Raw genomic sequence first — 25,266 nt, 5'->3', positions numbered from 1 at the left:
ATCTTAAAACCTAATATTTCACATAAATTATTAAATTGTGTATTTCTTGTATGTTTATATTTTAACCCGTCATTGTTTAAAGTATTGAATTATCACCGTTTGTCCCCCATAAAGTAGTACAACACTTTTTTCTAGCAACAATCTAACAACTCTTCTCAAAGGTGTGGTGATACCGATGGCAGGGCTCAAAACCACATCATTTTTGGGACTACCCATTCTACATACTAATCGAACTACCACTCAATAGTCAATCATTTGAACCTTATATCTAGTATTATTGATGAATTTGTGAGATTTGAATTTATATAATTTGTTCACACATTGTAATTATGACATTACATTCATCATACATTATTATAACATGCATATAGGAATTACCTTAATAATACTTCAAATGATACTAAGAGTTAATTTTAATTGAACTTAAAAACCAAGGATAGCTTGATAACTGAGCAAAGATCACTTGAACCCAAACTATATGCTAGGATTGTAATGTCGAAACAAACATACTAACTCTAGTTGATGGTTGTTTCATTTTCATTTCTTTTGGTATAAACCTAAATGATTGTCTATTAGTATCAATTTATTAACTAGCTAGTTGGTAAAGCCTTCTACAGGTTGTACCAGAAGCTTAAGACCGAATCTCGCCTGCACCTGGGTTAGGTGATGTGTTAGCAAAAAAAAAAAAACTTATTAATTACATACAATAAGAAACATGGATTAAGAGATGAACATAAGACCAATTTACAACATCCTATTAATATCCAATAAGGCCCATAAATGGTTATGCTTAATAACCTATTGAGAAAGATAAGAATGTCACTTCTTGTTCATGGATGAGATATCTTCTTTTGAAAAGCATCCTTAATAAAATTCTCGAGGCATGAAGCAAAGCCTAGATACCAACAAACCGTTTCTTCTTAACATATTTGCTTGGTTGGAGTCTTAGAGAGGCTTAGAATTTCTATTGAAATCAAGGTTCCTAAAAACCACCTGACATCTGCTCCAACATTGCATCAATTTCATCACCATCTTCCATTCCGAGCTGCCCCAAGGTCAACACATACAAAAAAAAATAAGGAAAGAGATCATCAAAGAAAAATAAGAAAAGAAAAGAGAAAATATAGAAGTCTTGAGTATAGCATGAGGTTTAGTCTATTCAACCTCTTGTTGATTGAAAAATTTAATAGGTGTTTGACATTATGAATGGTTTTGCTTTCTAAAACCAAAAAAAAAAAATGCTACATTAACAAAGATCATTCATATTGGCTAAAAACCTTAGTATGTGAAGCTTTTTGGGCACTAGGAAAGACATTCAGGTAAGATATCCAACTAAGGGTGTTGATTACCCTAAATTATTTACTAAAGATAATGTTTGGTAAAATTGGATGTATGTAACAAAAAAGGGGAGTGAGAGAAGCTAGGACAAGGCAATTGGTGTGCAAACATTTCTAGTGTATACAAATAAGTATATTCCCACATGGTAGAGCAATCATACTCTGATGTAAAGAATCCCATATATCACCATAATGGCAAAGAAATCATGTATGTTGCACTTCAAATGTGAAGTGCACTTGAACTGATAAAAAAAATGTGAAGTGCACTTGAGCTGATAAAAAAAATGTGAAGTGCACTTGAGCTGATAAAAAAAATGTGAAGTGCACTTGAGCTGATAAAAAAAATGTGAAGTGCACTTGAAGTATGACCATATAATATTAATATTTTTGGATAAGCTTCCCTTATTTTAAATCAATATTCATAGTTACAAAAAGTTTCTATGTTTTTTCCCTATTTTTCTGTTTTATAACATTTAAAGTTATGAACCAAAGTTAGATACAATTGGTACATGTGTTTCTGGGAGAGAGGAATTACTTCATTTGGCGTCTTATTTCCATTGATGCGCCGACCTTCATATAAGAATCGAACTGAGCTGTATTGCAAAAACTTGTTCTCACAATAAGAAATCATTAGCCTCCGTAGCTTTGTATTGCAATTGATCTTAAAACATATTTCACTCCCATCCTAACAATAAAATGGTAACAAAAGAAATCTTAAACTTCAAATGATACCAAGGAAAATATGAAATAGCATATAATAACAACACCAATAAATATTTAATATGATTTCTTTTTGGTGATGCTAGAAAATGGCTTACGCATAAAATTGATAAATGTGACACACAAGGGGCCATTGCATGGTATAATGGAGAAAGACGTAGCCACTTTGTGAAAATAAATAATGCCAAAAGTTAGGTCTATATCTAGTCCATCCAACCCAAGAACCTAGATAAATAGGACCAACATTTGGAAATGGTTAGATCTATTCATGGACCAGGCTTTAGGCTCAGCTTTACATCTCAAGTTTGGGCTTCAAATCAAGCCCATTCAAAATTTGGCAAAAGCTAAAGTCCAAACATGCCCAATGAAGAAGTCTAGAGATGGCCATTTTTATTTATGGGACACAAAAAGAGTTAATATTGTGAATTCCCATATTATTTTATCTCAACCCAAAGCCAAGGAGTGAATTGCCTTATATTTGTTATTCCACTTGTGTGTGCGTGTTTTATCTATTTGTGGCCTTCATTTTGGTTTCATTGGAAAATGGTTGCTTTTGTTCATATGACAAATGATGAGTTAATAGTGATTTCTAAATTATTTTACCTCAACCCAAAGCTTATTAATCCACTAGTGCAAATCTGTACGTGTCTTATCTATTTGTGGCCTTCATGTTGTTGTATATAGTTTAATTAATTAGATATCCAACAATGAATTTGGATTTTGTCCTCACAAAATCTGTTTTCACACTATGTAGCGGGAATATTTTCCCATGAATAAAAAAAAAATACAAGTATGGAGATGTTCCTAATGCACAATTGCAAGGGTTGTGAGGACAGTGTAAGGACAGATTTTGTGAGAACAAAGTCCTAATACTCCAACATAGGATTACAATTAGGGGTGAGCATAGGTTGGCTCGGTTCGGTTCTATGGTAGAACCTGGAACCTACCCTATATCTAGCCTTGGTGGTTCTGGGGTTGGTTCTATGGTCTACCCATGGAACCTGTTTTTCTTTACCCCCCCTTCAAAAATATAAAGAAAAACAAAGCATTTCTTTAAAAGCTTGATATTCAATAAATATAATATAATTTAAAACTTATATTATCTTTATTGATTAATTTTTTTGATGAATATCTTTATTGATTAAAATGAGTAACTTAATATGTAGATTATCGTTATATGGTTCAAAATTTATAATTTAAATTTAAATTTTGTAAATATCACCTTTTACATTACTTATTGTATACATTCAAACATTAAAATGAAAACAATTTATCAAATAACTTGAGTAACTAAATGTTAGAGTGAAATCATTTTGTAACCATTATTGCTTGGGTTAAATCTTCACATCCCTAAAAATATTTTGGGGTTTATTTCAAGGCAAATTCCACCAAGGCCAATCAAGGTTGATTCATCAGGTAGGGTAAACCACTAGACCCTGAAACTAGTCTGAGTGCAATTGGTTTCAAGAATTTGAAACTAGACCCTACCCTGTAACAGATTAGAAATGACCGCATGAGCTAAACAAATCGTGGCAAATTTACAACCAACAAATTTGTAATGGAACTCCCTATCTTAGATTTTTTTTAAGTTAAAATTAATTATTTTGGGATCTAATTTTGCAAAGTATCAATTGGATAAAAAAGCGGTAACCAATCAAAGAATACTATTCTATTTGGTAGAAAACACACCATTAGCAAAAGATCCAAAAATCGAAAAGCTAATTTGTTAAATGATCCTTAGATGGTGGTTTACTATGATTTCATGATACTTAAAGAGGCAATAACATAAATTTGCTAGTCTTTATCTTTTTGTTCATATACAGCATGTTATATTTTCTTTGGGAGACACCAGTCATATTTTCTGTTATTAGCAAAATAGAAAACAAAAAAATCAAGAAAAATAAACAAGGAACATAGCTCTAAAGATAGAAGAGAGGAGAAAAGAGTAGCAAGAGACGTGGGTTGGGGAACACGTCATAGTGCTCATGAGTCCCCCGATCTCTAATGTAATAATTGCTGGAAATATGTGAAAATTACAAAAGCGTCCCTAATAAGATGGCAATAACGAAAGACCTATATAAAAAAATAAATAGGCCCATGGCTCAATTACAATAAGCCCATAAGGTTAAAAAAGCAACTAAAATAGTTAATACTTCCACTTCTACTACCTTGAACATTAACCATCACATGCATAAATAAATTATGTATAGTATGTAGGATACATGAAATTGATAAGACCCAAATCATTTGATACAAATATACAATGATCAAGCTGCTATTGAGTCAACTCTTCAAAACTACAACTGAACTACTCAAATTTAAGAAGCCTCCTCATCATGGCCTTTCCTAATAATATGAACTATTTGCTGTTATTTGTTTGGTGGTCCATCACCGAATGTCTATATCACATAAGGAAATATATTCTGATTGCATAACATGCATGCAAAGACATATAATTGATTAAAAATTTCCATTATTCGTGAATTTAAAATAGTTCATGTTTAAAAAGATTTAAGTAATGACATTTGTTTTAAAATGCATTGCACAAGTAGTGGGAACAATGTAATATATGCATTATTTATTGTATAGTTAAATTTATCAATAAATAATGTATAGTTATATTCTACATGTAATATATGCATGATTTTATATTTAATTTATATTTTTTATTTCAGTTTTTAAATTTTTTATTTGTAAAAAAATGCTAACAATTGCATTTTGGCAAAAATAATGGGCAAAGCGGCTGGGGACACATAGATCTCAAATAATTACTGGAAATAAAAAAATTAACACAATTGGACATCCAACAGTAAAGTTATAACCTTTAGAAGTTTGCCATTACATTGAGTGTGCAACACATGACCCGATGACCAAGTTGAATGGGTCAACATTTCAATGGCCCAGGTTGGATGGTTTTTGACCAAATTCAAGATTTTAACCAAACCAGACCCAAAATCATGGCCGAATGATGGTTTGATCATCTGGGTCAATGGTGGGTTGGAAACACCGAGGGGTACTATCCAAAAGGGGGTGGGTGGAATCAGATTCAAGGCCAACTTTGCATCAATGTGCCTCAATCTACAAATTGGTAAATTTTCCTTTTTGTTGTTTTCAGATTTGATATCACTGCTATTATCATTGAGATGCTACTTTGAATTTGCTATTGCTGAATAGTTTGGTTGGTACGGCTGGTATGCCTACTGCAAGGGTTGTGTTCTTGGAGTGTTTATGTTGATCTACTGCTGTTTTATTGTTTGAACCGAATTGTTTCCTTTATATCTCCAACAATCTATCACTTGCTATTTATGAGGTACAGCCGTACAGGTACTAGATATCTATCCTGGCAGGTTGGCACAATGAGAAGCATTCACCAAATAGCATATCCCTATAATAAATTCCCAAATAAACTTTTTCTATCCCAACTGCAGGGCTCTAGTATAAGTCTTCCCTATTAACTCCTTCCTTCTATGGGGAATCTTCTAGGGAATCTTCTAAAGAATTAGCAGATCTTTCAATTTAGCTGAATATACTGTTAAAACTTAAAACTAATCTATAAGAACTCTTCGAATTCAGGACCTTCAAATAGGGTGAAGATTCCATTGAGCAAACAACCATATGGAAAAACATAACAATTAAGAAAGCACATAGCAATGCATTGGGCAAACAAAACCATTTGGGCGCACAAATATGCTCTGAAGAGGAATGTATATGACAACCACAGTAAGTAGTATAAAGGGTCAGGCATGCACATTTATAAACATTTACATGTGCTTTTAGTGTGTCATGCATACATTGAGCAAAACAAGTGAAACCATTATAAATTTTATCATCTTAAGAAAATAAATTTTCAAAAGAGTGGCCAATAAGGAAACAAACAACTAAACGATCTAATATAATACAAAATATTCTTCACCTGGCTTTTGATCTTGATATTTATGTGCGCTGGTTGATCCATTGCCTTCTTGCTTTCTTCCTGACCTGCAGTTTGAGACGGTTTAAGACCTAAAAATTAGTATTGTGGTATTTTGAAAACTGAAAGGTAGAGAGGAGTACAAAGTGTTTTTACAGAAGTACCTTTGCACTTCTCTACAATTGCATCAATTTCATCATTATCCTTCATTTTTAGCTGCTCCCAAGTAAAAAAAATATAATCATCAAATTGCTGAAAATAATAATTTTGTAATTCCTCTTTCTTTTTGAAGTATTTAAAAAAATTCTGTGTTGCTGATTGAAAAAATTGCTGAAAATAATAGCCAAAAGTAAGAGCTAGCCTAACAAAGAAAGATGCATGCCAGCCTTACCGTTTCGTGTTATATAAAGTTCACTACATAAAGGGCAAATCCACTGGAGTGATGTCAGGGGGGAGCCATCATTTGAAGGATTTAACCAGCATGGGACATTTCTTTAAATAGTGTTTCATGTATTTAACAGAATGCCCCAGGTTAGACTGCCATAAATAGTCCAACAGAAAAAGGTTTGGTGTCTTTGGACCTATAACTAGGATATGGATCTGGATAAGGAGATAAAGCCTGCTTGATATATAGGAGTGGCATGTATGACAAATCTGGAGTGCTTGGAGCATGCATATGGGAAGAATCTGGAGGCTACTATAAGAAGAAACAGAAATAATGAAATGGTGCCTCCTGTGATACAAATACAACAGAAAGAGAATGATAGTTAATGCATTTTTTGCCATGTGTGTGCTTGTATGATGAAGAGAGAGAAAGAGAGATGCAGTAATTGTCTGGCCAGAACAAGCAATTAAATTTGATTTGTGCTTAAAGCTCAGTGTGGGAAGAGTACAAATACAAATATGCACAGTGCAAATATATATTTGTATTTAAACTCTTCCCAAACTGAAACTAACTACAACCCCAACATTATGGAACTAAATCCCATTAGTTCTGGATTGAGGGCATATTCTGTGTATAATATGCACTGTACATATTTGTAGAGAGAGAGAGAGAGAGAGAGAGAGACTTCATCTGGTGTCTGTTCTCCAAGGAGGCGGATACCATCGAAAAAGAATTTAACAGAGTTCAACTCTATCAATTGTTGTTTGCAGTAAGCAATCATAAGCTTTCTTAGCTGGGTGCTGCGCTTGATCCTCATGAATACCTCCTTCCCTTCCTAACAATCAAACCATGATAAAAAAACATAAAAGCTATTTAATTTTTTGTCATGCCAACAAAGAAATACTACCATATAAGAAATAATGCAGCTGCCTTGACTAAAAGATTTTTGCCATGTTTTATCCCAAGAACCCATAACCTGTATCACAGTTTAACTAAACTACCACTTCTGCAGAGGAGTGTAGTAAGTTTGGTAGGATTAAGGGTTCAACAAAGATCCAGTAGCTGGGGAAGATTAGTAAATAATGTATACATGGATAACAAAGTTGACTCTTACATAATTCTTTAAGTATGAGATTTAATAACAAAAATCTAGGTCAATGGTGTAAGATAGATCATACATCTTCCATTTTGATCAATAAGAAAAAAAGATTACATTGAAAGAAAGAATAAGAAATGACAAGTACAATTATCCACTCCTAGTAAGAGAATGGGACAGAAAAGGCACATAAGCTCGAAAAATATAAAAGCAGGTTACAGTGGCTACCTTGGAGGGAAATACCTCAATGTAACTCAACCCTCCATCCTCAGTTCTCTGCTTATTCTACCCACAACTGAGTATGCGGATCTAGGTATCTATCTGAACAAGCTGTTCTTTCTGGCTGTCAATGCTCTACCTCTGAAATTTGATAATGAAAAGACCAAGCCCTACTAATGAGTCATGTATGTATAATCATTTCAAGTTACCCTTAGCCTCAACTCACTCAAAACCTGGAAACTAACTAAAACTGAAATCATGGAGGAAAACAAAGAGCTCAAGTTAATAATCTCTGATGTAACAAGTGAACAGTTACAAGGCAAAACAATGAGTGAAGCTGAACTTATCCTACTTAGACCTGTTCATGGGCTGGCCCAGCCCAGCCTGAGCCTGACTCAATAATATTATATATAATAAAATATAATATATATTATATAATAATAAAATTAGTAGTGAAACAAGTATTATATATTATAATATATAATTAATATATTATAAAACATCTGTCCAGATCGGGGCTTCAGGCTCAGGCCTGGTCATTTGCGTTTATATAATTAATATATTAAAAAAAGGCTTCTGCTCCTACACTTGTGTTTAGATCATGGTGTATCATGAAGGAAAAGAAATTATAAAACTGTGACAATGGTGTATCATGAAAGAAAAGAAATTCAAGATGATGTTTTGTATCACATCAAAAGTCCACAAGTAGACTAATTTGATCCTATTGTAGACTCTAAGGTGTTGTTCGGTAAAACTGAACTCTGATCTCTGAAAGCACAAAAGATCTGATTGTGATTCTGGTTTCTAAGTAATGAGAATTTGCTTTTTTGCTTTTTTGTACCTCTGAGTGCAGTTGAACTGTTTGAATATATGAATGCTTTAATTTCTGAAAATAGACTATTTTACAAATTCCCCCCCCCCCCTAGAATGTATTTGTTCGATAAACCTAAATTCTACAGCTGGTATTGTAAGCTATAAAAAAATCATGAATAAAGGTCCAGCCCATTGGTTTTGCAAGCTATAGAAAAAAAAGAATATCAACAAAGAGAGATGTCAAACCTCTTCTAGACATCAAAATAGTGGAAAATTAAGAAAAAAAGTTAAAGAGAAATGCTTACTAGTTAAAACATCACCATGCTCTGAAACAAGCAAAAAGCAAAGAGAAACATTTGTAGGGTTGATCATTTATTCCTGGCCCTACATTGCCTGGCCTGGCCCATCCTAAAAATTTAATATAAATAATATAATATGAAATATATATTATATAAATAATACTTTAGTATATATAATATCTATATAGATTAATGTATGCATACTAAATTTTACATGTATTTTCTATAATTTTAGATTAAAATTTTAAATTTTAAAATATAACTTTATTGATTTATTTTGCAAGCCTAGATGCCCAGCCCAGCTCGACCCATGGTCATCCTTAGATGTTTGAGAGAAAGGTAGGGTTTTGGGTAAGAAGTAAAGCACCTCTTAGCATGTTAAGACTATGATGGCCCTGTTAGCTACTAAGAGCCATTTTAAAAACTTGGAGGTTTCTCTCAAAGGTTGCACCAAACAAACTTGAGCCTCTGAAAAGTCATTTTCTCAGAGCCAAAAGGTTCATTTAGTGCAAACAAACACCCCTAAATATTAATTCCCTAAATATGACAGTTAATGACTTCTTTTCTTGGGCAGAGACAAAAGACTCTAATAAAAGAAGAGGAATACAAAAAAAATATACAAGATGGATAATAATACAAAGTATATACACCACAGATATACAAGTTTTTTTTTTTCTTTTGATAAATGGTAAAATGATTATATTGCTATGAAAGAGGGCAAAAAACCCTCAGGAATTTACATAAGTATATATGACTGTAAACAGGAAAATATTGTACATGTGATCTATAGCAAAATAAGACCATTGTATATCTTTTCTGTCATGCTCACTCTACATTGTGCTAATTCATCAGTGAGCTTAAGTCCCTAAGAATCCATCTAGAAACAGAAATGCAAGAGACTAATTATGGAGTCTATGAGGGGAAGGAATGCAAGAATGTTTGAAAACAAAACAGAATCTATAATCTCCAATAAAGATGATTGCAATGAGAATAGCATATCAGGCATTGGCTTGTGAAAAATCCAAAGGTTCCACAAAGGATGATCTATTAAGGGGTAAGCAGACATTAGCTGGTTTCTCTGCAGGAGTAGATTACTTTGGAGGCAGGGTTTTTGAAATTTAACTTCGATGATACAGTCTAGGTAATCCCAGTAAATCCAGCATAGGAGTGGTGAGAGATGGTAGTGGTTATATTCATCTCAGATTCTCAAGACCAGCGGGAGGACAAGGGAACTCTCTAAGAGAAGTACTGCTGGCTCTCATTCAAGGGTTAAAGTTAGCTTCCATGAAAGGATGGGAGACTGTCAAATTATTATTCATTGGCTAAGCTTTGAACATAATATACCTTTTTTTTTGGCATGAACATGATATACCTTGGGACTTGGATATAAAGATTTTCAGTCAGTCTCAAGAAACAAAGGAATTAGGTAACAACTTGAATTGTCCGCTCAAGTGGGTAACTAGATGTGTCAATCACCTGGCAGATTCTTTAGCAAAATTAGGGGTCACGAGGGGATATCCTGGACCTGGGATGGTAGTGGGAGGCATACACCTGGAGGTGCACCTCCAGGCAAGGCACTCCCAAAACATCTTGAGGCGTATGCCAGAGGTGCTGACACCTCTGAGGCGTACGCCTCATGCGCCTCATGCACACCTCATATAAAGACAAAAAAGAAAGAAAGGAAAAAGAAAAAAAAAGGAAAGGAAAGGAAAAGAAAAGAAAGGAAAGGAAAGGGAAATAAAGATCTCACACCTTCTTCACCAAGCTTATGATTACTATCAATTGGAGTATTAGCAGGCTTGGCTCCAAGTTTACCAGTGTCTTGTAGCAGATCTAGGATGTACTTCCTCTGAGAAATAAAGATACCTTTGTTTGATCTTGCAACTTCAATACCAAGGAAGTACTTTAAAGGACCTAAATCTTTGATATCAAACTAAGCCCCCAAGAATCTCTTTAACTCTCGTATCTCTGACTCCCAATTCCACGTAATAACAATGTCATCCACATAAACTATAAGAATGGCCACCTGGTTCCCTTTCTCTTAACAAAGAGAGTATGATCACTCTGACATAGTCTAAAACCAAACTACTTGGTTGCATTATTAAGCTATACAATGACTTCTTGAGGCAGCAAGAGCAAACCTTGCCTTCTGTTTCCTATGAAGCAAAACCTGGAGGCTGAACATAGACCTCTTGCTTGAGGTCACCATTTAGGAAAGCATTTTTGACATCTAACTAATGCAATCCTTAATCAAACATTGCAACAAGGGATAGGAGGACACGAATGGAGTTCATTTTGGCAATTGGAGCAAACGTTTCTATGTAAGCAACTCCATATGTCTGAGAAAAACCTTTGGTCACCAACCTTGCCTTATACCTTTCCACTAGAACCATCAGCATGATGCTTAACAGCACCGTTGTCAAGGCGACTAGGTGCTTTCCAAAGAGCACCTCGCCCAAATGCTAGGAAAAAATATGTTAGGTGCATGCTTAGGGGACTGAAACAAATATATAATATTTATTAAAATATATAATATTTTATTGGTTGATTTTAGTTTTTATAATAGAACCTGTTGCATGTTATCATGTTTTTGTTGTGAGGAAAGTAAAAACAAAATTCATGTTCAAGGGTTTCACTTTGACAAAAGAATTGAACCGATGAAGAGGAGAGAACACCAGCCCTTCATCGTTCCCACATAGTCCTCTAAGTCAAGGTGAGAATAACAGCCCTCCGTTTTGTTCTCTATGTCCTGGTTTAAAACAATGGTTACGCCCCATTTTTCTTATCTTCCTTTTTGTATCTTTTCCCCATGTTTTTTGAACAATTTATTGGAATAAAACAAGGGCTCCACCCCCTTCTTTTATCCTCCATATTCTTCTTTTATTTTAGTATTTTTTTTCACCAGCTTTTTTGGGTCTAGAACAAGGGCTTCATCCCCTTCTTTTGTTCTTATTATCTTGCAAATTTTCAGCTTTATTTTGTTCTCATCATTGGTACCTAAAGCAAGGGCTTTGCCCCTTCTTTTCTCCTTCATATTTTTGTCTTTTATTTTAATATTTTTCACAAGCTTTTCTAGGTCTAGAATAGGGGCTCCGCCCCCTACTTTTCTTCATTTTCTTCTTTTATTTTAGTATTTGTTCCCTATGTTTTGTTGATCTAAAATAGGGGTTCCGCCCCCTTCAGTTCTTTTAAGTTTTAACTTCTAACTTGCAAGTTGCAACTCTAATATATTGTTTTTCCTACTTGAAGCAACACTGCAAGAAACACAAGCACAAAAGTGCAAAATACATAAAACCAAAAAAAACTAGTTCAGAAAGGGTAGAAATCCGTTGGCTTCTTATTTTTAAATTCCACCACCTAGGTGCCTTGGCACTTGAGCGCCCCATGGTCACCTAGCCTCACCTTGGCACCTTGAAAACTATGCTTAACGATAAACACCCATTTACATCCCACAAGTTTTTTACCCTTAGGAAGGTCTACCAAATCCCATGTGCAATTCTTATGAAGAGCATCAAGTTCCCCTAGCATTGCTTTGTTCCACCAAGGAGAATTCAAGACCTTTGCAATAGACTTAAGAATAGATATACTAGAGATAGCAAATAGAAAAGAACGATAAGAAGGGGATAAGTTGCTATAAGTGGTAAAATGGGAGTAAACATGATCTAGTTTAGAAGGACATGCACTACTCTTCAAGTTTGCCTCCTGAGAATCAATTGCTACAGGAGGGGTACTCTCAAGATCCTCTTCATTTCATGGCAATATGATAATCCGATGGATGGGAACAAGATCTAGAATGGGAGTAAACATGATGAACAGGAGAACAGGAACAATGTACAGCAATAGGGGAAACAAAGGAATTAGGTGAGGAGGTGGGAATCATAATACACTTCCCCTCTAACATACTATTCTCCCCCTGTGGAGAAGCCAGGAAGAAAGGTTAGTGCTTAATGAAAGTCACATCCATGGAGACAAAGGTGCAATGGGAAGAGAGATCATAACACTTGCATCCCTTGTGAGAGGTGGGATACCCCAGGAAAATACAAGGAATAGAACACAGATCAAACTTACCATGAGACAGGGACAAATCTTGGACAAAACACCGACACCCAAAAGTATGAACAGGAATAGAGAACAATGGGGATTTGGGAAACAAGAGTTGGTGTGGGACCTTGAACTTAAGAACATTAGTAGGCATACAGTTGATAAGAAATGCAACTATCAACATAGCATCAACCCAGAACTTCTTACGAACATGCACATGTAACATCAAACTCTGGGCCACTTCAAGGAGATGCTTGTTCTTTCTTTTAGCAATACCTTCTATTGTGGGGTCTTGGGACAAGTACTCAGATGAATAGTACCATGTTAAGAAAAAAATTAATTCTAATCATCTCTGAAGTATTCTCAAACATTGTTTGAATGAAATTTTTGCACTTCCACATGAAACTAAGTGAAAGTCATTTTCTAAAAATCTTAAATTATTTTTTGAACTTCATCTCGTGAAAGAAGTAAATAAATCTCGGTGTATCTTGAGAAGTCATCAATGAAACTAATGAAGTATCCGTAACCTCCTTCAACAACAATAGTAGTAGAGCCCCAAACATCAAAGTGAACAATTTAAAAAGGAAATTCAACAATTTTGTTTCTTGGAGAAAAACTTATTCTACAATGTTTACTTAAAGGATAAGTTGGACACTGAAGTGAAGATCCAACACTGACTTAAATAAAGTTGGAAACAAGACCCTTAAAGACAGAAAAAAGAAATGACCCAAACATTAATGCCACAGCAAAATCTGGGCATCATTATAAGGGCTCTCAAATTGACTCGCAAAAATTGTTGTGTTACTTGACTCTAAAGCTACGACATCATCGAGAATGTAGAGACCATCAACCACATGATCCTTACCAATCTTTCTCCCAGAAGTCAAATCCTAAAAAACACAAAAATCAGAAAAAAAAGGTTACATTTCAATTCAAGGATTTGGTAATGCAACTAACAGACAAAAGATTGATAGGAAATTTGGGAACATGATAAACTAAATGAAGAACGCCATTCTATAAGGGCACTGCACCTTGGCCAGCAACGGTGGTGTGTGAACCATTAGCTAGCCTAACTTTATCTCCACCAGAAAGTAAACGATATTCTGAAAACAAATTAAGCTTACCAGTCATATGGTTGGTTTCCCTTGAATCAATGATCCAAGGGGTGGAGGATGAGGTAGACACATGAAATGCAAAAAGCCTGGTTACCTGAAGTGGACACATGTGAGGTAGAAGGAGTGATGGAAGTCCACTCAAGTTGATGGAGAGTCCTACCATATTCTTCTAGCTGATCACACAAGGTATTCAGTAACCCCTCCTTAGGGTTAGAACCTGTAGAGATACCCTCTTGAGATGAACCACTAGAAACAACATTAGCCGAACTAGAATTCTTCCCAGAATATTGTGGTAGCTTCTTCTGGAAGGACTGAAATTTTTTGGCTTCCCAACACGTCTCCTTAGTGTGTTTGGGTCTACCAATAGCGAGTACAACTTAACCTGTTTTTATCAACTTCCTCAGTCTTCTTCATCATTGCACCTATCTTCACTACCTCCCTTGGCAAAGAGAGCTACTTGCCGCTCCCGCTCTAGAGGATTCATGGATATCCTCCTACTGTCCTTAGGCTGAACCAATGAGTGCACTTCTTGAAGTGATGGGAGTTCTTTGCTCCCTAAAATCTAAACCCGAATGGGCTCATAACTAGGATTAAGACCTGCTAAAAAGGCAAAAACTTGCTGCTGATTCACAAGCCTTTTGTACTCTTACATCTGATTCATTCTTCCCATCAACACTCTGATAATGATCAAGTTCCCTCCACATGGAGGTAAGAGAAGAATAGTAACTTGACAGACTTTTCTCCCCCTATTTACAATTGAAGGACTCAACTTGTAGTTGATAAATACGAGCATGGTGCCTCTGCTCAAAGAAAGTGGCCTTAGCCTGGTCCCAGATCTCCTTTGTGGTTTCATCCCACATAAAATTCTTTCTCAGATTTGGAAGAAGTTACAAGCCAGGACATGATCAAATAATTTCTTGAACCCACTTAATCATGGTTGCATCGGCCTCTTTGGGTCGAGGAATGTGACCAGATCTCCTTTGTGGTTTCATCCCACATAAAATTCTTTCTCAGATTTGGAAGAAGTTACAAACCAGGACATGATCAAATAATTTCTTGAACCCACTTAATCATGGTTGCATCGGCCTCTTTGGGTCGAGGAATGTCACTAAGTATCCAAGCTTTCCTCTAGACCCAACATACATCTTAACATTTTTGGACCACTCCAAGTAGTTCAGTCCATCAAGGACTGTAATAGCAACAGGGAAACCCCAATTTTCAGCCCTTGGGGTGACCATATTCTGACCTCCAGTGACTCCAGACATGGCTGAATCATCAGTTGACATTGTTCAAGTGCAGCAAGCAACAATCCCACAAACCCTTGAGTTAAACAAACAAATAACAACACTAACAAGAGAGTAATCAGGTCTTTTTTCCCCTTTTTTTCTGATTAACAGTCCACTTAAAAAACAGTCAAACACACTACACTGAACACCTCCCACAAGAAGTGAATAGTAGTGTATGAAACCTCCAAATACTACCAAAATAAAAAACAAACAGTGGAGAAGAACACAACACCCGAACTTCACAGAAAACTGTAACAGTCTTGAGTCTTGTATAATGGAAAGCAATAAGCTCCAATCACCACAAACAAACCAGCACAATGGAAAGCAACATTCCTGAACATCAGAGGTCCAAAAAACCAGGTATACACTATAATCGACTGGACCTCAGAGCACAACCATACAGAATATTGAGAAACACCTCTCTAAAAAACTCAGCAACCCATCACAGGATACGAGTGAAACACCCAAAACAATCACCCTCTTGGTCCCACAACCAAAGAGGAAAAAAATAGAACAGAAAACCCTTACCTGATCAGGTCCTTCTCAGATTTGAGTATCCACAGTCTTTTCTAGAGAAAGCCGAGAGAGAAAGGAGAAAAGAAAAGACATTCATCAAAAAAAAAAAAAAGGAGAAAAGAAAAGATGTACTTGAGCTCCTCCTGCAGTCAGACCTGCTCTGATACCATCTAGAATAGAAAAGAAGAAGAGAAGAGAGGAAGAGAGCAGAGAAGAAAGAAAGGATTGCCAAAAAAGTAATAGGGGCAGTGCCTCACTTGACATATGTATTAGGGTGTTCAAATAAAAGATGATATTACAAGTATGCCCCTAATTATAACTTAACAGAAAAAAAAAAACACATAAAACAGGCCCACTAACAGTCCTAATAACATTCCTTACAACATATTTATTATATTTTTGCGGGGTCATCCTAGTGCTCTTTTGAATCTTTCTCTTTGATTTTGGTTAGTATGATGTTTCCATCACTGCAATACAATTGATTTTTGTTGACTATCAAAAAGGAAAAAAAAGAATCTAGATATGCTTCTAAATCTTCCTTTTATTGTTCAGAAAATAAGAGAAAAAAAGGCTGCACACTGACCACATAGAAATGCAAAGAGAATAAGAAAAAGGTACAACATTAGACATGGTAAATTAGTAGCTCAAAAAGAACATTAAGCGTGGTCAGTGGCTTCCCAGAAGAAATCATCCTAGTCCACACCTTATTGATCAAGGCCATCAGTCAAGGAGTTGTAAGGCATTAGACCCCATACGAATGCTATATTCATTATGGATGATCTGAATCTAACCTCTCTTATGATGTTTCTAGCAGCCCAGAATCCATCTTCAGCTGACTGCATCAACTCTATTACTATGTCAGTCACATTCCACCAACACAAGATTTAGATGCGAGGCAGATCCAAAAGTTAAAGCTTAAATAATGGAAAATATCTCCACAATTGGCACCATAAAACTTGAAGGGCTCAGATTTCCCAAGGAAAAACCATCAAAATTTAGCACTTCCAGTCTGGGTAGGCTTCTATTCTTGAGGTACAACTGCTTTTCCTCTCAATGCCACCTCTAATAATGGCATCCACATAATCTCCTTTGACCTCCTCTTGTAAGCATAAAACAAGTCACCAACTTCCAGTAGACAAATGATGATGCATATATGTCTCTTGTTGTTAAGATTCTACCATTTATTTATTTCCGAGCACTCCATAAACTGGCACCTTTGCTGCACCCAGAAAGAAATTTCCCTCCTTTAGCATAAAGAGGGAGGAAATTAGGCCCAAACACTTATTTGAGTGCACTATGGAGGGCCTAATGGAAGCCAAAAGGTGGGAGACTAGTTCTTTGTATCCAATATGAAAGAACAGTGCAGGAAAAGGTGCTTGGAATTCTCACCATTTGCTTGCAGAGGACACAAACGTGAAGGGAAGGCACTGGATTTTCTGTTGATATTGATGAATTTCACTAGTGGATGCATCTAGTCCATAAGAATTTGGGATGATTTCAATATGTCAAAAAATACAGGCATTTATCTTCTCCTAAATACCCCAAACAACAGTAACAAAAATAACGCCTCCCTATGATCCACCCAAATTGATCAGCACTATAACATTTTAAGAGTTCTACTTTGAAGCTGTATTAAAGACAGGCATTACTGTTAGCCAAAGAGGCTCTGGATGTTAGAAAAAGGAGACCGCCCATAAAACATGAAATCACGACATAATAGTAATTACAAATCTTAAAAATGAAAGAGAATGAAAGGGAAAGGTTGTTTATGGTCTCACAACAACTCCCCCTGCACGAGATGCACATACATAGGGATAGAAAACCACATCCTTGCAGCTTGCTCATGCTGATTTCCTGTAAACAACCAAACTAATAGAAATCTGGGAGTTGTACAATTGAAAGTGATATATAACTCATTATCATTATATCACTTCAAAGGTATCCTAATTGGATCCAAGAAGGGAGCTTCCCTTCATAAGCCAACCTGATTGTGCCATGTGAAGGGATCTTGTGACTGAACCGACTGATCCAGAGTTCTAGACTGTCCATTAGATGGGAATTCCACAAGACTGGCCACATGTCTGATCCCACAATACATATTAGCCATATGCCCCACCTCCACCTTGTATTGGTGATTTGCACAACTAATATTAACAATGTAACGTTCCAACATTGTAATATAAAGCTTTCTATAATAGCACGCTTTCTCCAGATGTGGCAAGATGTTGTGGCCAAAAACTTCTCCAAGAACACAGGGTGGGGAGATGAACTCAAGTTCCAAACTCATTTGCATGTGTAAGATTTCTTTGTTGCTCAAGGAAGCTCACAAAACAAGTCATTCAGTTCAGCCACTTCAGCTGTCATTAAATAGCCCCTATCTATTTGAGCTTGATTGTTCTTTATAGATGACTGAACTCATGCATATTGTGTTAGGAAACATAACATCAGCACGCATAGAGTAACACATAATTTAGTAAAAGGTATCCTGTAATTATAAACTAAAAAGCAATATTTTTGCCCACAAAAGCATTTTAGAATTCATGCGAACAAAATGATGAGTCTAATTTTATCAATGAGACTCAAAAAGGAGGTTGTTTTTGACCCTTTAGAAAATTTACCCCTGTATCCTAAATCTGGTTGGCCCTTCCTTCAGTCATTAAAGTCAACAAAATAATTTCCTTTTTAACTACTCTTTAAGCACATGTGATCACTGTAAGACCATGAGCACTAGAACCATTATTTATTGCAGATCCTCCAATGATGACTGAATTAGGACAGGTCATATTCTTGACGTATATCAAAAATTCATGCTGACTGAAGCTTCTTTCATAATTGTTGAGAATGCTTGATATTATTTCCACAGCCTCTTCAATCATGATTATAATTCATCGGTATAGATATAAGGTCCATTCTAGCCAATTTTTGTTGTTTGCCAACTGAGTGGTCGCTTGGTTGGCATGTTAGCTGGGTAGTCCCAGCAGAGACACGATTCAAGTCCTGCTATTTCCACCTAGGTTGAAAAGTTAGGTTTGTTGTGTTAAATACCAAAAAACAGACAGTACGATTCATGACTTTCTTTTTTTTTGGTTTTGGGGGGGGGGGGGGGGGGGGGGATAAATAACAGTTCAATGCTGTTGACCAGCTTATTCTTCTTCATAAATTTACTACTGTCAGATTTGCAAACAAAGTGGATAACCTTTGCAAGATCTCTCAAGCATTTACAGTAGTTCATCTCGACCTCCCTTCAGAGCGCAAAACTCTGCATCCATCTTTCTGAGAAATATTTCTTGTTCCAACTCTTATTAATCGTGTCTCATTCTCAATAATTTTCATACCTTGAAAAGTCATCTCCGATACCAAAAATTACAATCCGACAAGATCATGGCTAAAATAATAAACAAACTGGGCAAAAGATGTAGAGAATTATTTATTAGTCTGTATTAGCTGAGTTAGTTAGGTTGTTAAAATAGCTCATAACAAACTTTGCTAAACTGGATTAGCTTGTTACTCTTCTCTCTCTCCTTTCTCTTTCCTACTCTTACATGTATATAATGTAGCTTTAGCTGTTGTATTCGGTCAGTCACTTGTAATAAAGAATTTCTTCTTCTTCTTCTTCAATATTTTCTCTGGCTTTCTTGCTTTTTGTTCATGGTATCAGAGCCACACTAGATCTTGGGCTCTCTTTTGATCAAGTTGATATTTGAAGAACGATGGAGGTTGATCTTGATGTTTCAGTGACAAGAGCAGGAGAAACACCAAACAATAATGGTGGAAATGTTATCAATGGCGTTGGTACGGGAAAAGAAGCTAATACTGGAAGCAATAATGGAGATCCTCTGTTTTTTATAGAATTCAGATCATCCAGGCATGATATTGGTGTCTATTCCACTAACTAGAAATAACTATTTGACATAGAGCAGATCAATGAAGATAGTGCTTGGAGCTAAGGTGAAATTAGGTTTCATCAGTGGAAGTTGCAAAGCACCAGAACCTGATTCACCTACTTTTGAGCAATGGACAAGAGTGGACTGTATGGTAACTTCTTGGATACTTAACTCTATTTCTAAGGACATTGTTGATGCTTTTCTATACTCTACATCTGCTAGAGATCTTTGGCTAGAATTGGAAGAAAGGTTTGGAGATTCAAATGGACCTTTACAGTATCATTTGCAACAAGATATTAGTACAATTAGTCAAGGAAATCTAACTGTGGCACAATATTATACCAAATTGAAGAAACTTTGGGATGAATTGACATGTATCATGCCACTTCCTCAATGTACTTGTGGTGCAGCTAAGAGAATGTGTGACATTACTTCTTCCAATAAGCTGATGCAGTTCTTAATGGGACTAAATGATTCTTTTGATCATATTAAGAATCAGATCCTACTAATGGATCCACTGCCTACTATTAACAAGGCATATTCATTGGTGCTTAGGGTGGAAAAACAAAGAGATGTTCATATTGCTTTTGCTGAAACTGTTGATGGAAATGCTATGCTTGCTAGATCATAGAATTACAAGAAAGATGGAACAAGAAGAGGTGCTACTAGGAAACCACCAGGTTATGGTAGATCTGAATTACAAAAGCAAGATTATGACAAAACAGAATATAGACACTGTGATCATTGCAATAGAGATGGTCATACAAAGGAAACTTGTTTCAAGATTCATGGGTACCCCGATTGGTACAAGGAGCTGAGAGAACAAAAGGGAAACACTCAAGGAAGAGGTAGAAGAGGCTTTTCAAGAAGATACAGGGCCAATAATGCTTATCAAGCTGATACTCCTCTGGATGTAGATACTGAGTTACCAGCTAACCAAAATCAAGATCAAGCACCTCATCTCAGCAACATGATTCGACAAGAGCTCATGAAGATTGCCAAAGGGAAAATGACTGCTGATAGCAACCGTGTCAATTTTGCTCACCTGGATACTTATGCAGGTATGAAAGTTCAATATGCTTTCAACTCTAAGGATAGTACACTTGTTGTGTTAGATGAAGGAACCTGGATAGTTGATACTGGTGCTTCAAACCACATGTGCACTTATTTAAAATTACTTTCTCAACCTAAACCAGTAACTCAAATCATACTACATTTACCTGATGGAACCATAAAATTTGTTCAACATATTAGCCATGTGAAACTTAGTCCTGATCTGATTTTGACAAATACTTCACACATTCCCTCTTTTAAATTCAATTTGTTATCTGTTAGTAAATTAGTCATTATAAACAACATTAAATGCACTTTTTACCCTACCTATTGCTTGTTGTAGGACCTGCAGAATGAGAAGATATTAGCAGTTGGTAAAATGATAAAGAACTTGTACACTTTGGACAAGTCCTCTTTTTCTGCTGATAGAATTCAATCATTTGTTTGTAATAAAGAGTTTGCACACTGTGCAATGACTCAGAATGCTTGTAATAGAACCTTTCAAGCTGCTACATGTAATAAGTCTCATTTCTTCAATAAAACTTCTATTCCTGGATTAGTTCTTTGGCATAACAGATTAGGATATGCATTTGTTACAGCCTTACAGCACCTTGATTTTTGTCCCACCAATGCATCATTACCTATTTGTGAAATCTGTCCTTTGGCTAAACAACAGAGATTGCCTTTTCCAATTGGTAAAATTCATTCAGAGAGCATTTTTTATTTGATGCACTTGGACTTATGGGGCCCTTATAAACATCCTTCAATTACTGGTGCACATTATATGTTTACACTTGTTGATGATTTCAGCAGAAGTACTTGGATATTTTTGCTTAACCATAAAAGCATGACTGCATCTTCATTCATTACATTTTTCAAAATGATTGAAACTCAATTTCATAAGAAAATTAAATGTATCCGTTCTGACAATGGCACTAAATTTCTCAATAAAGATTTTTAAAGTTTTCTTTCCGATCAAGGTATTTTGCACCAGAAAAGCTGTGTTTATTCTCCACAACAAAATGGTATTGTGGAGAGAAAACACAAACACCTTCTTCAAATTGCTAGGTCTTTGATGTTTCAAGCAAATTTACCAAAAATATTTTGGGGACATGCTTTACTAATGGCCACACATATTATAAATGTTTTGCCTACTGTTGTTTTACATTGGAAAACACCTTTTGAAGTTTTGTATAAAAGGAAACCTGACTAGAATATCTAAGGACATTTGGTTGTCTTTGTTTTGCTACAAACACTCAGCCCCATAAGGACAAGTTTGCACCAAGAGCTCTTAAATGCATTTTTCTGGGTTATAGCTTAGGAAAGAAAGCTTATAGACTCTATGACCTCAATGATAGAAAACTTTTTACCTCCAGGGATGTTATATTTCATGAAGACATTTTCCCATATCGTTCTTTTTCAGCTAAACCTTCTACTTGTCCCATACCAATTGTAGATCCAATTTCTGATTCTGATTTTCCTGTTTCATCTACAATTCCTATTCCCAATTCAACTACTCCTGTTGATTTTGTTCCCCAAATTGAATATGATCCTGTTTTGTCTACTCCTGTTGATACTTCTCCAACTCCTGTTTTGTCTTCTCCTACTCATTCAACTAATCCTTCTTCACTTACACTTCCTACATTACCTCCTCTGAGACAAAGCACAAGAATAAAAAACAAACCTGTTTGGCTCAAGGACTTTGTTACAAATTTATCAATTTCTAATCATTTACCTACTGCTAATACGGTCTCATTACCCCCTACTAGTTCCAATTACACACCTCCTAATTTTCCCTATACCCAATCTCCATTTTTTGACAGTGCATATTTGAGTTTTTTAGAAAATGTATCAACTATTCCAAAACCTAAGTCTTACACTCAAGCTAATACTCATCTAGAGTGGGTTAAAGCTATGAACAAAGAGCTAGAAGCTCTAGAACAAAATCAGACTTGGGAACTGACTGCTTTGCCTAAAGGGAAGAAAGCTATAGGCTCAAAATGGGTTTTTAAGGTTAAGTTGAATCCTGATGGTACCGTTGAAAGGTACAAAGCAAGGCTTGTAGCTAAAGGTTATCATCAAGTATCTGGCATTGATTATTTTGATAGTTTTAGTCCTGTTGCAAAGCTTGTTACTGTTAGAATTTTTCTAGCAGTTGCTACTGTTAAGAATTGGCCAATACATCAGGTTGATATAAACAACGCCTTTCTCCATGGTTATTTGGATGAGGAAGTTTATATGCTTCCACCAGAAGGCTATCAGAAAGCACAAAAAGGAGAGGTTTGTAAACTTCCTCATCTGGAAAGCACAAGATTTGAAGCCTGTTTGAGGCCACTACAGTCTGTGAAGTGCAGTGGATATCCTACATTCTTGCAGATTTTCAAATCCCTCTTCAGCTTCCCATCCCTCTTTAGTGTGATAACCAAGCTACATTACACATCACAGGAAACCCAGTCTTCCATGACCACACAAAACATCTGGAAATCGACTGCCATTTGGTGAGGGACAAGTTCAAACAGAGTTTTGTTAAGCCTCAGTACATTTCTACACATGCTCAAATCGTAGACATCTTTACAAAGCCACTGGCAGGTCCTTAGTTTCATTCCTTGCTTTCCAAGTTGGGCGTGCTCGATCTTCATTAAGCTCCAACTTGAGGGGGGATGTAGAGAATTATTTATTAGTCAGTATAAATAGTCTTTATTAGCTGAGTTAGTTAGGTTGTTAAAACAGTTCATAACAAACTTGGCTGAGCTGGATTAGTTTGTTGCTCTTCTCTCTCTCCTTTCTCTTTCCTACTCTTACACGTATATAATATAGCTTTAGCTGTTGTATTCGGTCAGTCACTTGTAATAAAGAATTTCTTCTTCTTCTTCAATATTTTCTCTGGCTTTCTTGCTTTCTGTTCAAAAGAGTGACAGTACTCAACTTCGAGGAGGACTGAACTCCTAGGTATGCCTCTTCGAGGGGGCAAATCCTCTACCAGACCAACTGTTCTTGAAACACAATTTTTCTCTCCTCTCAAAAGCCATACGGCGTAGTGCTACTGTGCTACTAGCATCTACATATATAAACTAGCAAATACTTTATCAAATATGCCTCCAAATCTACCACAATAATGAACAATAATATTTAATTGACTAAAATATGATCACTGAAACAGAAGGAGATATTGGAACATATCAGATAACTTGAAACCCAATCCATAATCTAGAATAGGGATAAAAAACTTCCATCACCATCACAAATAACGTCAGTTCCGTTCCATTGGAGAAATTTTTGCAGTGAGAGATACAAGGAGATTCTCTTAAAGCAGGTTAAATCGGCATTATTTGTTTTCTTCATTTTAACAGAAGTTAAAAATCCAACTAAAAGAAGAACATTCATACACCTAGACAGTCAAAAAAGAAATATTCTTCACCTGGTTCTTGACCTTGAGGTATAGGCGAGATTGTCGAAGCTTGCGCTTGTTGCGTTTCTCATTAGCTCCATTTCTATCCATTTTCAGACCTAGAAATCGAAAAGAATGGAGAAAAGGGACCGCAGGACACAATCACCAGAACACAGAGGACTGTTCCCCTTCTTTTTTCCTCCTTCCTCCTCTAGTAGAGAAAGATTCCAGCTATGAGAACTGCTTTGTCAGAGATATTAAAGATTCCATTTCTGCAAGGTCGAATCACCTGCATGCCAGACAATAAAGACTGCTGGAGACGAGATCTTTCACAGAAAAGGAAGTTTGTATTTTAAAAGGACAAGCTGACTGAGAATAGTTAAAACAAGGGATAAGTACTGCTGGGCGTTCGCAGCACTCGCTATACTCCAATGAAACACAGACACACCTCTTTCACTCTTTGCCCTCGAATTTCTCGCAGAAGTTCAATCACCGCCACCTAATTTCTCCTCTTTGCCCTCGCCGAACCTCTCTTTCTATTCTCTCGCTCCTAAGTTCCAACCAAAAAACACAGACGGGACTTGCACCTTATTAACCGAACCAGGAAGGCAGGAACTGCAAAGTTCTCTGGAATCATGTACAAGTTAGAGAGATGCTTCTGGTTCCTACGAAGTCATTGAGTTCGTGGCAGCAGGAGCATCGAAGCTCCAGAAGCAGGGATTAGATGCTGATATCTCTGCTTCAGAGTTCAGACACCACCAATGGAGATGTCTGCAATTCTGCATCGTCCTCCGATACGGAAGCAGGACGTGTCTGCATGATGAGAAACATATACAGACAACGAGATTCGGATTTCATTACGGTATGTAGTTTGGAGTTTGGACGTTTATCAAGCATACAAGAGGAGCAAGGCTTATCAAATCGGATTCGGATTGGACCTAAAGTTTATTATATACTGATTCGAATTCGATCCGATCCGTTTGCATTTTTAAATCGAGTGACTAATTGGAAACGGAATTATTCTTGCCACCGGTTTTTATGTCAACGGTTCAATTATTCGGTTCAAATAGATGGGCATTCTAACAATAAAAATTAAAAAAAATAATAATTAAAAATAAAAATGGCCAAAACTGTTAAATGGGTAAATGAGTCAATGGTTCGATCGCTTGGCTCAACGGGTCATTGATTGACTCAACGGTTTTTG

At 36.1% G+C, this 25,266-nt stretch overlaps 1 protein-coding gene across 5 annotated transcripts; it reads right to left on the bottom strand.

The window, feature by feature from the left end:
- Window positions 1-697: 697 nt before the first annotated feature.
- On the bottom strand, window positions 698-24,928 carry LOC104586018 (small ubiquitin-related modifier 1-like). Of its 5 annotated transcripts, none has more exons than XM_088896817.1 (8): window positions 24,511-24,928; window positions 24,093-24,351; window positions 7,677-7,808; window positions 7,038-7,187; window positions 6,132-6,183; window positions 5,971-6,035; window positions 1,873-2,022; window positions 698-1,045 (listed from the first exon to the last, which is right to left on the bottom strand). In XM_088896817.1, the coding sequence occupies exons 4-8, from the start codon at window positions 7,167-7,169 to the stop codon at window positions 983-985; spliced, it is 462 nt and encodes a 153-aa protein (XP_088752943.1). In that variant the 5' UTR covers window positions 7,170-7,187; window positions 7,677-7,808; window positions 24,093-24,351; window positions 24,511-24,928; the 3' UTR covers window positions 698-982. The 5 variants fall into 5 exon arrangements, with proteins under 5 accessions (XP_088752943.1, XP_088752944.1, XP_088752942.1 ...); XM_088896818.1 differs by having other exon boundaries at window positions 7,692-7,808; XM_088896816.1 differs by lacking the exon at window positions 7,677-7,808 and having other exon boundaries at window positions 24,462-24,928.
- Between the last annotated feature and the right edge of the window lie 338 nt (window positions 24,929-25,266).

This window comes from Nelumbo nucifera, chromosome 1 (assembly GCF_055504915.1).
Source record: "Nelumbo nucifera cultivar China Antique chromosome 1, China Antique-T2T, whole genome shotgun sequence".
Taxonomy (NCBI): Eukaryota; Viridiplantae; Streptophyta; class Magnoliopsida; order Proteales; family Nelumbonaceae; genus Nelumbo; species Nelumbo nucifera.
This window is presented reverse-complemented; position numbering and strand designations above follow the sequence as displayed.